Source organism: Lactuca sativa, chromosome 3 (assembly GCF_002870075.4).
Source record: "Lactuca sativa cultivar Salinas chromosome 3, Lsat_Salinas_v11, whole genome shotgun sequence".
Lineage (NCBI taxonomy): Eukaryota > Viridiplantae > Streptophyta > Magnoliopsida > Asterales > Asteraceae > Lactuca > Lactuca sativa.
In genome coordinates this window covers 156548591-156561517 of record NC_056625.2, presented here as the reverse complement: position 1 = coordinate 156561517, position 12927 = coordinate 156548591, and the positions used below count along the sequence as shown (strand labels likewise).

Sequence of the window (12927 nt, the reverse complement as noted above, 5' to 3'; positions counted from 1 at the left end):
ACTTTTCAATGCAAAAACACTTATGAACTCACCAACTTAATTGTTGACACTTTTTCGAAACCACTTGTATTTCTCAGGGAATCAGTAATACAGGTAACCACCAGCTTTTGGAGAAGGAAACACTAAAGATGTTTTATTATTGAACATTTATCATCTCATTGTAATATTCTTTTGCTATTATGTATAACGCAACAACATACGTTTTCATTATATATGTGATGGTTGTGTTACTTTCTTTACAATATTCAATGGTTGTGATACTACGTGAAGTCATCCACCCCCGAATGTTTCCGCCATTCTGGTTTGGGGGTGTGACAATAAAGCAGTGATATAAACTGTAACCGGTTTCTGTTCCAGTGCATATGTTTAGTAGAGAAGTTTCTATGCTTGATAAGTTTTTAGAGAAATACCAAACCATACCGATTATAGTTTATAATGTAATGAATAACGTATCTGTAAAAGCTATGCAAATTTTTAATGGAAACGCCCCTTATGCTCAATAAAGTATGAAGTTTGCATAAGTTTTATGTATATTCCTGAAAACGTTTATGTTTAGCTTTTAAGAAAACATTTATGTTTAGCTTATAAGAAAACATTTATATTTAGCTTGTATTCCCCCCTGAAAACCTTAAAAATACGGAAAAATATAGGGGTATGAACTCACTGTTGTTGCATGGAGCGGTTGACTGAAAAGAAGGTTCCCGAGTTTTTGCATGCGACACTTAATGAAATCCTATTATCAAATAAATACGTATATGTATCTAAATTAGTGATTTCGATAAATAAAGTGTTGGAAAACACTTGAATTTGGTTGAGGAATGTTACCGAGACTTGCTTGAATCGAAGGAATGAGTTTACTGCATTAGAACACGAGTTTACGGTTTCAAAACACGAGTTTACGTTTTTTGCAGATGGCCGAGTTTACGGCCATGAACTCAAGAACTGAGTTTACGGTCTTTGAAGCCCAGACCGTAAACTCGGAAAACGAGGGTTGGATGTTGACTTCGATGCGAGGAGTGATTCCAGACGTTCCAAAGTGACTCCAAACGTGGTTTTGATGATTTCCGAAGTTTGAAGGCGTTTTGAGTGTTTACGGTTAAGGTTCTTAGAGAGAGGATGAGAGAATGCGACCATAAACGTCCCAATAAACCAGTTTACGGTCGTAATCCCATTTTAGATCAAAAATGTTGTTTTCTCGAGATTTTCGGGTTTCCGCGCTATTTTTGGTTCCGACTCGTATATAATTTAATTAAATATAACTGGATTATTTTATTAAACCAAAAAATTTGACAGAAAGGCATTAACAGAAAATACGAATAACAAACCGAAAAAGTTTAGGGATGTCACAATTCCTCCTCTCTTGAAAACCACAACCCCAAAATCACATTCTTCCCCTCCTGATTTGTTCGATCGATCACCCACCGACCTCCACTATTCCGTCGTTGAAATCTCCATCGGAGGTTTTCGTTTTCTTTATCTCCTTTCCAAATGCTCTTACATTGTTTTTCCCCAAAGCTATCACTACTCACTGCCACCACATGACCACAACCTCCTAAACGCCACCACCACACACCGTGACCACCAGTTCTGAGTATGACGGTGGAGGTCCTCTACAACCATGGCTTGAGTAAGTTCTATGTACTTTGATATCCCTTGAAGAAATGCCACTTTTGGTTTCGTGTTTGATTTGAATCTCTTATTTATAAAGATCATCCTTTTCTAATCCTCGTTCTTTTGAATATCAGAGGTCAAGCTTTAATTATTTTTTCACTAGGGAATTTTGTATATCTAAACTTCATCGATTAATATGTCGCCACTTCCTCTTATTTCCATCGGTTCCTAAAACCGTATTCTCTGCTTCTATTTCCCTAAATTGTATGCTTCATCTATTCATGTGTTTCCTTTTGTGCTTATGAGTTCATTTTGGGTAATATTGGAGATTGAAAGTTGTTAACGTCTAGGAGTCCTTGTGGTATGGTAGGATTTGATAGATGTAAAGAATGCAAATGCCCCTTTCAAGCAACTATTTGATTGAATTAGAAAAGGGAAAACCTGTAAGATCTTACTTTCTACTCTACTTTACTGTCACTGAAATCAAGTTGTGTTTAAGATTTTCAATCATGGTGATTGTATGTTAGTTGGATTACAGGTGATTCTTCCTTCTTTATTTCTTCTCTTCCAATCATACCACGTATAATCATTCCATTGAAGTTGTTCAAGTTGTTCATTAGCTTACATTCTTTTTTTTTCACAACCACTTTTGGTGTACATGTGTAAGGTGGATGAACAACACCACCCAAACCCAAATACAGGTCTCAACCTATTTCTCAAAATCTTCCTTGCATCTTTCAAAATACATTTCGATATTGTTTTCTTTCATATTTATTTTTGTGCTTAGATTTTCTGTAGTTATGATTTTTATCAGGAGCTAGAGGAGTTTGTGGTGGTAATCTTTTGAGGCAATTATGATCGTTTTTCCATACAGTATTTAAATGTTCCTTTTTCTTATGAAAAGTTGCAGGTGGTGATGAAAAGGTTATCTATTTGAAATAGGTTTGTCTATATCAATAGAAAAAACAACCAAATCATTTCAACCTTCATTATTTTTATTCTATTTACTGCATATTAGGTGTTTGTGAAAATGCCACAATGAATCCATTTTAGGAAAGGGCCAAGTTGCCAACTAGGGATGAAACTATAATGGTATTTCACAATAAAAATCGTTTTCATCATATGTTGTACAAGACACCCTCTTATTTAAGATGAGGTTAATATGAAGGTAACTTTTTTACAAATTTATTTTTCCTTATTTTATTTTTGTTAAGTACTTATTTAAAAATCTTTAAAGATCTCAAAATTTATTCTAAGAGGAAGAAAAGAAGAGAAAGAAGTTATTACTTTTTATAGTAACCATTTCATAAATGGTGGTATACCATCTGGTTACTCAACTGGATGAAATCGATTGAGCAATAAAAAGGTCCCAAACAAATTTCAAATTGGATTTTTAACTAACTCATTAATTATAATTCACTGATGTATAAAATAAGAGTAAAAACAAAAAAAAACTCTACATTGTGTTTACATATATTATATTGTCACATTTTAGCAAATGAGTTAGACTATTAATTTAAGCTACAAAGGAACAACTTTAATTATATGGGTAAAACGGTCATTCGTTCTGAATAGAAGGGTGAAATGGTCATTCCCTCAGATAAATAGTAATTTTATATTCAACGGATGGCTTTCTCATATCCGGTTCAACTTTTGACCATTTTGCCACTGGTGTTATTTTGGTGAAATCCAACATTTCTGTTTTAACATTTGAAAAACCCAAATCTTGGATATTGGTTTCTTTATATTTTTTTTAACAGCATACTGTTTTTTTAATAAGTTCAATTATATAATAATATTACTTTCTAAAAGAACTAACTATAGATACTTTCTCATTAAAATCTTAGTTGGGTTTTGATATGCTTTTATTGCGTTCAATATTTTTCTTTTGTAAACAAAAGGCTCTTTAGTTGTTATTAAATAAAGTATTAGAACAAAGATAAAACTATACATTTTGCTTACATAGGATATAAGAAATTTATATTAAAATTCATCTTTTAATTGTGTAGTGGCTTAAACAAGAGGTTTAGCTCCATGCAATTATGCCACCCTAAAGTGGAAGAATTTCATAATGGATTCTAATTTATCAACCTTGTCGAAAACTAATTAATGAATGAAACTTTTTAATAATTGTTTTCAGGAAAATGACTTGAAAAGATAATGAGGTATCAAAATTAAAAAAAAAAAAAACCATTATTGTTATTTTAGTTTTTTCAAAAAAAGGAACAGGTTACCTAATTTCCATATAATCTGAAAATGAATTAATTAGTTAATTGAAAACACTTTTGAAAAAAACACAAACATCCCAACCACACTTTGTTGTTTTCTCTCCTGATATGGTAATGTCTCAAGTGCAATGAACTTTTATTGTTTTTTAATAAAAACGATTTCTTTTTTGATTTTCTTATCACAATAAAAATGTTTTTATATATTTTTTTGCTAGATGTAAGATTTTAAAATTTCAGATTTGGTGTTCGATTTAACGGAGATCTGGTGCTCAATGTAACTAAATAAAATCTTCCCGTTTTGTCCATTTTTTTAGCGTATCCATCCCCATAAAACGGAGATTCTTCCTAGTTAAAAGTAATTAAAAGTAACTTTCTTGAAGTCTATTTTATAAATAAGAGGAGGCTTTATGAGTTTGTTTTTCTCAAAAATAACCATTTTGTGGTTATTCCTCTATTTTTGACATTTTAATGAAAAATATAAATAATATTACTATGCTGTGTCGTAGTTAACTTCTTCAACAACAATATATTCATTTCATATAAAAAATTTAGCAACAATAATTAAATGACTAAACTAACTATTTTTCTTAACCATTTACACAAAATAAGGCATTTTTTTTACCTTTTCCTCAAAGTAGCCATACAGGCCACATACAAAATAGGATATATTGACTACGAAAATATGAGCCAAATGCAACACGGGCAGAGAAATTTGTGATTTTTTGTATTTGGGTTTAGTTTTCACAAAATATTAATAACATTTAAAGAATTATTTCACCAAAAATGAGTTGGGTCTATGTCCTAAATAAGTAACCAACTTTTTGTAATGTATTAAACGCTCTCTTATAGGAGGAGACTTTTTTCCAAAAATTATAATGTATACATAAAAGGATGGAGAGTTTATTATAATATTGAAGATAGATAGAAATAAATTAGTTAATTTTATAAAAAAAATAGTTTTAAAAATGTTAATTGTTAGAGAATTTTTTTACAATATGTTTTTGTTAAATAAAAGTTAGTAGACCGCTCATGTAATAAAAGTAACATTTTTTTTAAGGTTAATCATTGAAAATGTCCTTATAAAATATGATAAAGTACATGTTTGATGAAACGCCCAACAACACTTAGCCATCAGAAGATGAAAGTTATACACTAAACTCCTAATATTTTCATTGATTTGACAAGAAAGTTCTAAACTTTATTTTTTTGACAGAAAAGTCCAAATTACTGGCAGTTTTTGATACTTTAACCATTTTTTCCGGTTAACCGGTAATTAAGATTTTTTTGTCAAAAAAATAAAATTTAGGACTTTCTTGCCAAATCGTCAATTAGAACTTTACTGTAAAAAAAATACAGTTTAAGATTTTCTTGTCAAATCGTTGAAAATATTGGGACTTTAGTGTATACATGATTTTTTTGTTAGAAATTTAATGGTATGATATTCTTTAAGCATAAAAGTTACTGAAACCTTTTCTAGTCAACTAGATCCTATTGAAATCCTTAACGTTTGCTTCTTGTTAAATCGTTTTTTTAATCTCAACAAACCGACATTAAAAAAAATGGAGATAATAAAAAAAGAAAGAAGTAACCAGGGTTGTGTTGGCTTTTTGCAGTCCTAAAGTAGAGAAATAAGAAACCGAAAAAAACGAATTGCCCTTTTTTCAATATCGATTTGTTTAGATTAAAAAAACGATTTAACAAAAAACAAACGTTAAAGATTTAATTAGGATCTACCCGACTAGAGAAAGTTTCAATAACTCTTATACTTAAAGAGTATCATACCATTAAATTTCTAACAAAAAAAAGATATATACACTAAAGTCTCAATATTTTCAACAATTTGACAAGAAAGTCCTGAACTTTATTTTTTTGACAATAAAGTCCTAATTGACGATTTGACAAGAAATTTCTAAATTTTTTTTTTTTTTTTGACAAAAAAGTCATAATTACCGGCTAACCGGAAAAAAATGTAAAAATGTCAAAAATTGCAGTTAATTTGGACTTTACTGTCAAAAAAATAAAGTTTAAGACTTTTTTTATCAAATCGATGAAAATATTGGAACTTTAGTATATATATCCATCGTTAAAATTGCACGTTAAAATTGCAAAGGTAGTAGAAACCATATTCAATTTATATAAAAAGGTCGACAAGATAGTTCATACACCTAATTTAGTAATCATTGGAGTCTCTTTTGGGTTTTGTTTATTGGTATACAACAAAACTTGTATACTTTGTCATAAAGTGATACATAAGACACAAAAGTGGTATATTCTTGAGTGAATCTTTCACTATCTTTCTAAGTTTACTTCTTTTATAGATATAGGAAATATGCTTTATCTTTTTACCAACAATACTTAAATATTTTCACATGTAATATTAATGTACTTATAATTAGAGTAAGTTACAAATATGGTCCCTATGTTTTAATCCCAACGAGTCTTTAATACAAAATGTCATTTCCGTTTGATGATAGCAACCTAGTTTTACAAGCAAGCAATGTAAAAAGCCCAAACCTACTTTGATTTAAGGTAACTTCTAAGCTTCAAACAAAGCTTAAACTCTTAGCTTTTAAGTTTTAATATCAATAAGAATGTCACACACCAGTTTTCAAATGAAAAAGGTCATAAACAAATCTTTCACAAGATTTGTTTTAATATCAATAAGAAGGGGTATGTTCAAATTGAAGTAGCCACAATGCAAAGTTTTAATTCCAATGTGACTTGGACTCCTTACGGTCATTAAGCTCTAACAACAGTCATCGAGTAGACAACTGTATACCTGATTTACATCTCACATAACAGACAACTAACTGTATACCTGATTTACATCTCACATGATGATATGAGTTAGTTGCAGAACATGTAGGCCAACTAAGAGATTGCTACAACATGTCATATGACTTTCCTAAGGTCAAAAGAGTAACACTTTTTGCAAAAGTACAAAGGACCAAACATTCTTAACAAACTAACTTCCATGTATAACCAATTTTCAACAAGTATAGATAAGTGTCAAAAGAAAAAAAAATCAAAATTAGAAGCCAATTCCTTCACTTTAGTAGATCGATGCATCGAATCTTGGCTCATAGAAACAAACTTGACCATTATACAACCGAAGACCACAACCCGCAATCCAAGACCACACCTTTTTGTCCACATCATACAACAAACCTTTCCCTTGATTCCAAGAAGTAAAAAGAATCAAATTATCTTGTCCAAAACACTCAAATCTCTCAGCCGATAACCTCAACAAACCTCTAAAGTACCTCGGGGGCATTCTTGTAACTTCAACCCACATCACCTTACCATGATCCAACTCCCAAATCCTCATACTTTGTATAGTACTATAAACCCCAACTCTTCCAACCAAAAACAATCTCTTTTTTACCCCTGCAATCAAATACCCATCTAATAAAGATCTTGGAAACTTAGCAGGAACATGTTCCCAATACCCCGTGTCCACTCTATACACCATTAAACCAATCGGTGAAAGGGTTTCAAGATACAATCTTGAATCACAAAATGCCATTTTTGATGAACAGAAATTGACAGCTGGCATAGTTTGGTTGACTGACCATTGACCGAATCTTGAATCGTATACTTCAGTTGGTAAGGATTTGTCCCCGTAAAGATCGTTTGCAGCTATGATTTTGAAGGTGCGTTGACTTCGGTCAACCACCATTGTTAATTGTCGTTGAATGTTGTAATGCATGAGTGGAAGGATTTGAAATGTTTGTGTGAGGGGGTTGCAGATTAGGGTTTTGAAAGTTGACCCATCGAGACCCGAAAAGCAAACAAGCCCACCTGATGACCCGATTAAACAGATTGCCCATTGAGGAAGAAAGGTGAATGGGATTCTGTACCATTGTTTTAAGGGTAAGCTGAAAACTGAACATTGTGGTGTTTGAGATTGTGAATTGATGGAGGTTTTGTAGAATGTTAGAAGGCAAGGGCCATGGGAAGGGACTTGGGAATGGAATTGAAGAAAGGCGGAATCGAGTAGGATTGAATTCCATCTTTTGCAAACGGAACGGAGTCGGAAGATCATGAAAGGTGGAATCCGAGCTAGGATTTCGTTTAATAGATCTTCGGGTAACATGGCCCAGATATCGTCTTCCATTTGAACATCGGGTTGAGGAGATTTAGCGAATTTGGCGATTGTTTCTTCATCTAAACCTCTTGGTTTCGTCTTGATTGCTTTCTGCTTTGATGGACTAACGTTCCTTGACCCGACCCGTCGACCCATCGGGCTCGTGTTCCTCGACCCGCTTCCACCATTCGCACCCATCTTCACCAACTGGGTCATCAAATCTCGAGACTCCCCGATTCCGATTCCGATTCCGATTCCATTTCCGATCCCAACCACCATTTTTTCAAGAGCCCTAATTTGAAACTGAGTGCTCCTAAATCAAAAGCTCATTGATGACCCAAATACAGTTCGATTGTGGGTTAATAAAGAAAAAACCCCTAAATCTATCGGATTCAAAATTGGCCGACTTTTAAAAAAGCAAAATTGAACGGATCGATCAAAATATGAACAGGAAGATTCAAAGTATTTCAGTCAGAAATTACCTTTTGATGGCGGAATGGGTTCTTTTTGTTCTTGAAGGATTGATACTCGAATAACAATCATGGAAGATGATGAGTTGTGGATAGAAACAAAAAAAGAGTCAGGGTCAGGGGAGAGAGTAATGATTCGGCGTTGGGTGGTAATGGGTTCTGATTATTTTGGGAATAGTTGTTGAGGGGTTTTAATTCGGTGATAAATTAATGCAATATTTTAAAGAGTTTAAAGTGGGTGATTAATGCTATTATTATGTTTTTTTGTCCCCACAATTGATTTAAATTCAAAAGTTGCCGCTATTTGTTTGTTATGTCTCGATTACATGTGTACTTTGGAAAGGCCATGTTAATTCATTCATATGATTAGGGAGTAAGAAAAACCAAAACCAAATAATTTATCCAAACCATTTAGTTTGGATTATTCGGTTTTCCGGTTATTCAATTTGATTGATTGAATAAAAAAATTATTCAATTTAGGTTTAGCTAACCTTTTTTTTTTTTTTTTTTTTTTTTTTTTTTTTTTTTTTTTTTAATTCCGGTTCATCGAATAATCCAAATATGATATTAAAATATTAATTTTAAGTTTTATATTTATATTTTAAAACTTAGAATCATTAGTTAAACAAACCTAAAATCATCCAACTATGCTTAATTAACTTGTTCCTTGAAAACTCTTATAGAATCACTTCTAGTTATTTGTTAAACATTCTATACAAAATAAGACATTTATCGTTTTTAGGCTCGTTATTTTTTTTTAATGTTAAAAAAGAAAACTAACAATTGGTTTTTGAATTTTATTGAAAAACATTTTTAGTTTTATAAACTTGTAAATTGTGATATGTTATCTTCTTTTATTTAAAACTATGGAACCGACTTTTATTTTTCTTTGAGGAGCCACATTGGAGGTCTAGAATCTTTTGATCAATTTCCCTCCTATTTAAAAGCATGAAGCTTGAAGTAGACTTGATACTTTATTAGGTTATTTGAAATTTTTGATATAAATGAAATTTGGTTGAGCTTAAACTACGTTACCTGATACATGAATTATACCCAAACTATAACATCCTGATTTTCAAGTATTTTACATTTTGACCCTTGGTATGAGTATTGTTTGCAAATTTGGTCATGCATGACATTTCTGTAATTTTTGGGAATTGCTTGCGTACGTTGGGCGTACGTGGCCTGGACCCAAAACCCTTTATGGTTTATGCACTATTTATAGATCCTTAACTCTCAAAGCTCATTTCATTCATCAGCCTCCAACCTCATATTCGACCCTTACAATCCCTAATCCATTTTCAGAGCATCTTTGAGCCTTGAGTGTGTATTTTGGTAATCTTGAATGAGGAATAAGGATGAGGAGACCGTCTTAGAGGAATGGAAAACTTTGTATCCATAAACACATCATCATTTAACACTACTTAGAGGTAAAAAACTCTAATCTTGATAAAGGTTTGCTTAGATCTTAATTAACCATGATTGTATTCATTTTGGTGACATAAGCTTTATGTATTTGAGTATGGGTTACTCTAATTCATTTGAGTTGTCCTTTCATATGTTTTGGAGTGTCTAAGGTCATTAAAATGCAATCTTGGTTATTAGTTTTCTTCCATGCATGGGTTATAGTATCTTAATGAGTTAAGAAGTTAGGGTTTTTGGTTTTGAGCACCTAATAGCCATGTAAGATCATAAATTTGGAAACTTTATGATTAAGGACATCATTTGAGGACTAAATCTGGATTTTGGGCGAAAGAGCTTAAAGGATTAAACTCTTAATAGAAGGAAACGGTGGTAGATATATACGTTGGGTGTACGCTATATTAAGTTGGACGTACGAGGTCAACACCCTATTTTTTTTGTTAAGACCTTGAGTACGCTAAACGTACAAGCCGAGTATGTTGGGCGTACTCAGCTTAGTCAACTGGGCTGACTTTTTGGATTTTTTTGACTTTGATCAGATTTTGACCTAGGGGTATTTTGGTTATATTTATTTATAGTGAAGTTAGGTCATTTTCCAATGAATAGGTGACCGATAGAGCCAATATTCGGATCAGTGTGCTGTTCAGCTATCTTTTCAGACTGAGAGGTGAGTTTTCTTCACTATACTTGTTGGTCGAAGGCACCAATGTCAGCCTACTCGGTTATGTATCATGGTATGTAGGATGTTGCTATGCGATAGTGATTTGTAGATCTGCCTGTGAGTCTTTGGATTGGTTATGTGATTATTTGTGTTATTGGAAATATGTTATCTGTTATGTATATGTCGACATTGTATGGTTGGGTTGAGGCGATGTTGTTTTGTGCGAAAGCCAACAAACCTGGGAGCAAGCCAGACATAAGTTGTGGGCCTAAGGGGCAAGCCAAACTTATGATGTGGGATTGGGAGTAAGCCAGAAATAGGTCGGAAGGCAAACCAGACTCATGTTGTGGACTCATGGGTAATCCAGTCTGTTAGCTGTGGACCCAATATGCATGTTGTTATATGTTTGTGTAGTGGTACCTTGGGGGAACTCACTAAGCTTTGACTTACAATTTCAATTTTATGTTTTAGGTACTTCAGATGTCCGTGGAAAATCAAAGGTGTGATCGTGCACATCCTCTTGGTTTTGATGATACTGATTTGAGATACTCTAATATATATGATTTCTACTTTTGAGAACAATGTTTTGTAAATGTTTGGTTTTGATTTGGGTTTTATCTGAAAACAATGATTTCTCTGGATTTAAAAATGAAAATTTTTATTTTGACTTTTGGGATGTTACAAGTTGGTATCATAGCCCTGGTTTGAGAGAATTTGATGAGCATTCGAGCAAATCCAGAATCAAACTAAGGATCTGTAAAATCTTTCAAAAAAATTTTCAAAAAAATTGTTTTCAAAAGTAACCAAAGAAGGATGAGATGTGTACGATCAGCCAGAGCAAGAAAAGTATACCCCAAGTTACCTACACTGTTATTTGTTATTGATGATTATGATAAAACTGCATACTAGTGGTAGATTAGGGATCTTCAAAAATTGCATGATAGAATTGCCTAATATATGATGCCGGATAGCCTAGGAGGACTTCTTATGTGCTAGACGGAACTGAAATCATTACTGTAGTTGCTCGGTGTGTGCATCATAGTTGTACATAACTAAGATTTTATAGCCTGAGAATGTTTGGTTTAGCCTTATTTCTTGTTCCTTGTTTGGGTATGGGATTAGGGTAGACTCAAGTATTCGACTGTTTATAGGATCCAACGTTATATATGATTAGCATGAACGAGCAGCTACAGGGTTAGTGGAAGTTTCATGAGTGAGTATGTGTGTGAGTAGTCGGCCAGATGAGGAATGATTAGCCACTCTCAAGAGAGTGAGGATAGAATGTGTGGGTATCCTGATTGTTGTATTTGTTTTCGGGAGGTTGTAATGATACTTGAGACAAATACGGGTATGTGTGGAAGGTAGTATGGGCCCATAATACTGAAAGCACAGGACCCGTACGTGTAGCAAGGAAGTCACAAACCTTGGGGGTTTGGTCTCGTCATGTGATTGTAGCAATGTGTTTTGTTGCCTTTCTTATATGTCTTAATTTATTTTCAGAATGGTGGAGACGATAGGATCAGGATCTGGAGCTGGTGTCCAGGGTAGGCAGGATTGTCTGATGATCAGACACGGGAGATCATCGCCACTGAGGTGGTTTTTGTTTTCCGGGGTTCTATACCAGAGATGTTTGGGTCTATTAAGACCACTATGATTGAGTTCTGTGATGATCACTATGTTGTTCTTTTGGAGGGTGCTACTGTAGGGATTCGAGGGGAGAGATCCTTCTAGTACTGGGACTTCGACAATATGAAGCCCCTGGAGTTTGATGGGGTCAAGGACCCGATTGTGGCGATGAGGTGGTTGTCTGATGTGTAGGGTTGTTTCTTTACATGTTCATTTCCCGAATGACCAGAAAGTCAAGTGCGCACTAAAGATGAGGTAGTTAGTGACTGGTTTGTACACTCCTGAGCAGAGGCTACTGTTCCTTGGGAGTAGTTTTCAGAGATGTTTCGTATGATATTTGTTCCCCTGGTGGAGAGGGAGAGATTGGCTCAAGAGTACCTGGATCTGAGACAGTCGAATGGGATGGTGACGGAGATTACCAAGATGTTTACGAAGAGGGCTATTTTTTGCGTTGAGTTTGTTGCGTCGGAGCAGGCTTAGATGACTCGGTACTTGAGCATGCTCAAGACATTTATCCGATAGTTCGTGTCCACCCAAAGTTATGGTACCCTCTCCGAGCTTTAGGATACCGCAAGGAGGCGAGAGATCAAGATGGAGCTATAGATGAGAGAGCAGTGTCAAGCTTCCGTTTAGTCACAACTGGTAGCGAAGCGGTTCAAGCCCGCTGATTCATGTTCTTGGGGACATAGGGGCCGCATTTGTGAAAAGTGAGGCAAGGTTTATGAGGGTTCTTGTCATTCTTCTTCTGGGTGCCACATTTGTGGCCAGATAGGGCATTATGCGAAGGATTGTCGTCAGTAGGCCCTAGTACCAAGCACCAAA

At 34.0% G+C, this 12927-nt stretch overlaps 1 protein-coding gene and 1 long non-coding RNA gene across 2 annotated transcripts; one reads left to right on the top strand and one right to left on the bottom strand.

Moving 5' to 3' along the window:
- Positions 1–1304: 1304 nt before the first annotated feature.
- Positions 1305–2795, top strand: LOC111876877 (uncharacterized). Its single transcript, XR_006189409.1, has 2 exons — positions 1305–1627; positions 1982–2795. It is a non-coding gene; the product is annotated as an uncharacterized LOC111876877 (long non-coding RNA).
- A 3923-nt stretch (positions 2796–6718) lies between these two features.
- Positions 6719–8205, bottom strand: LOC111876876 (F-box/kelch-repeat protein At5g15710). Its single transcript, XM_042900312.2, has one exon. The coding sequence runs from the start codon at positions 8203–8205 to the stop codon at positions 6892–6894; it is 1314 nt and encodes a 437-aa protein (XP_042756246.1). The 3' UTR covers positions 6719–6891.
- Between the last annotated feature and the right edge of the window lie 4722 nt (positions 8206–12927).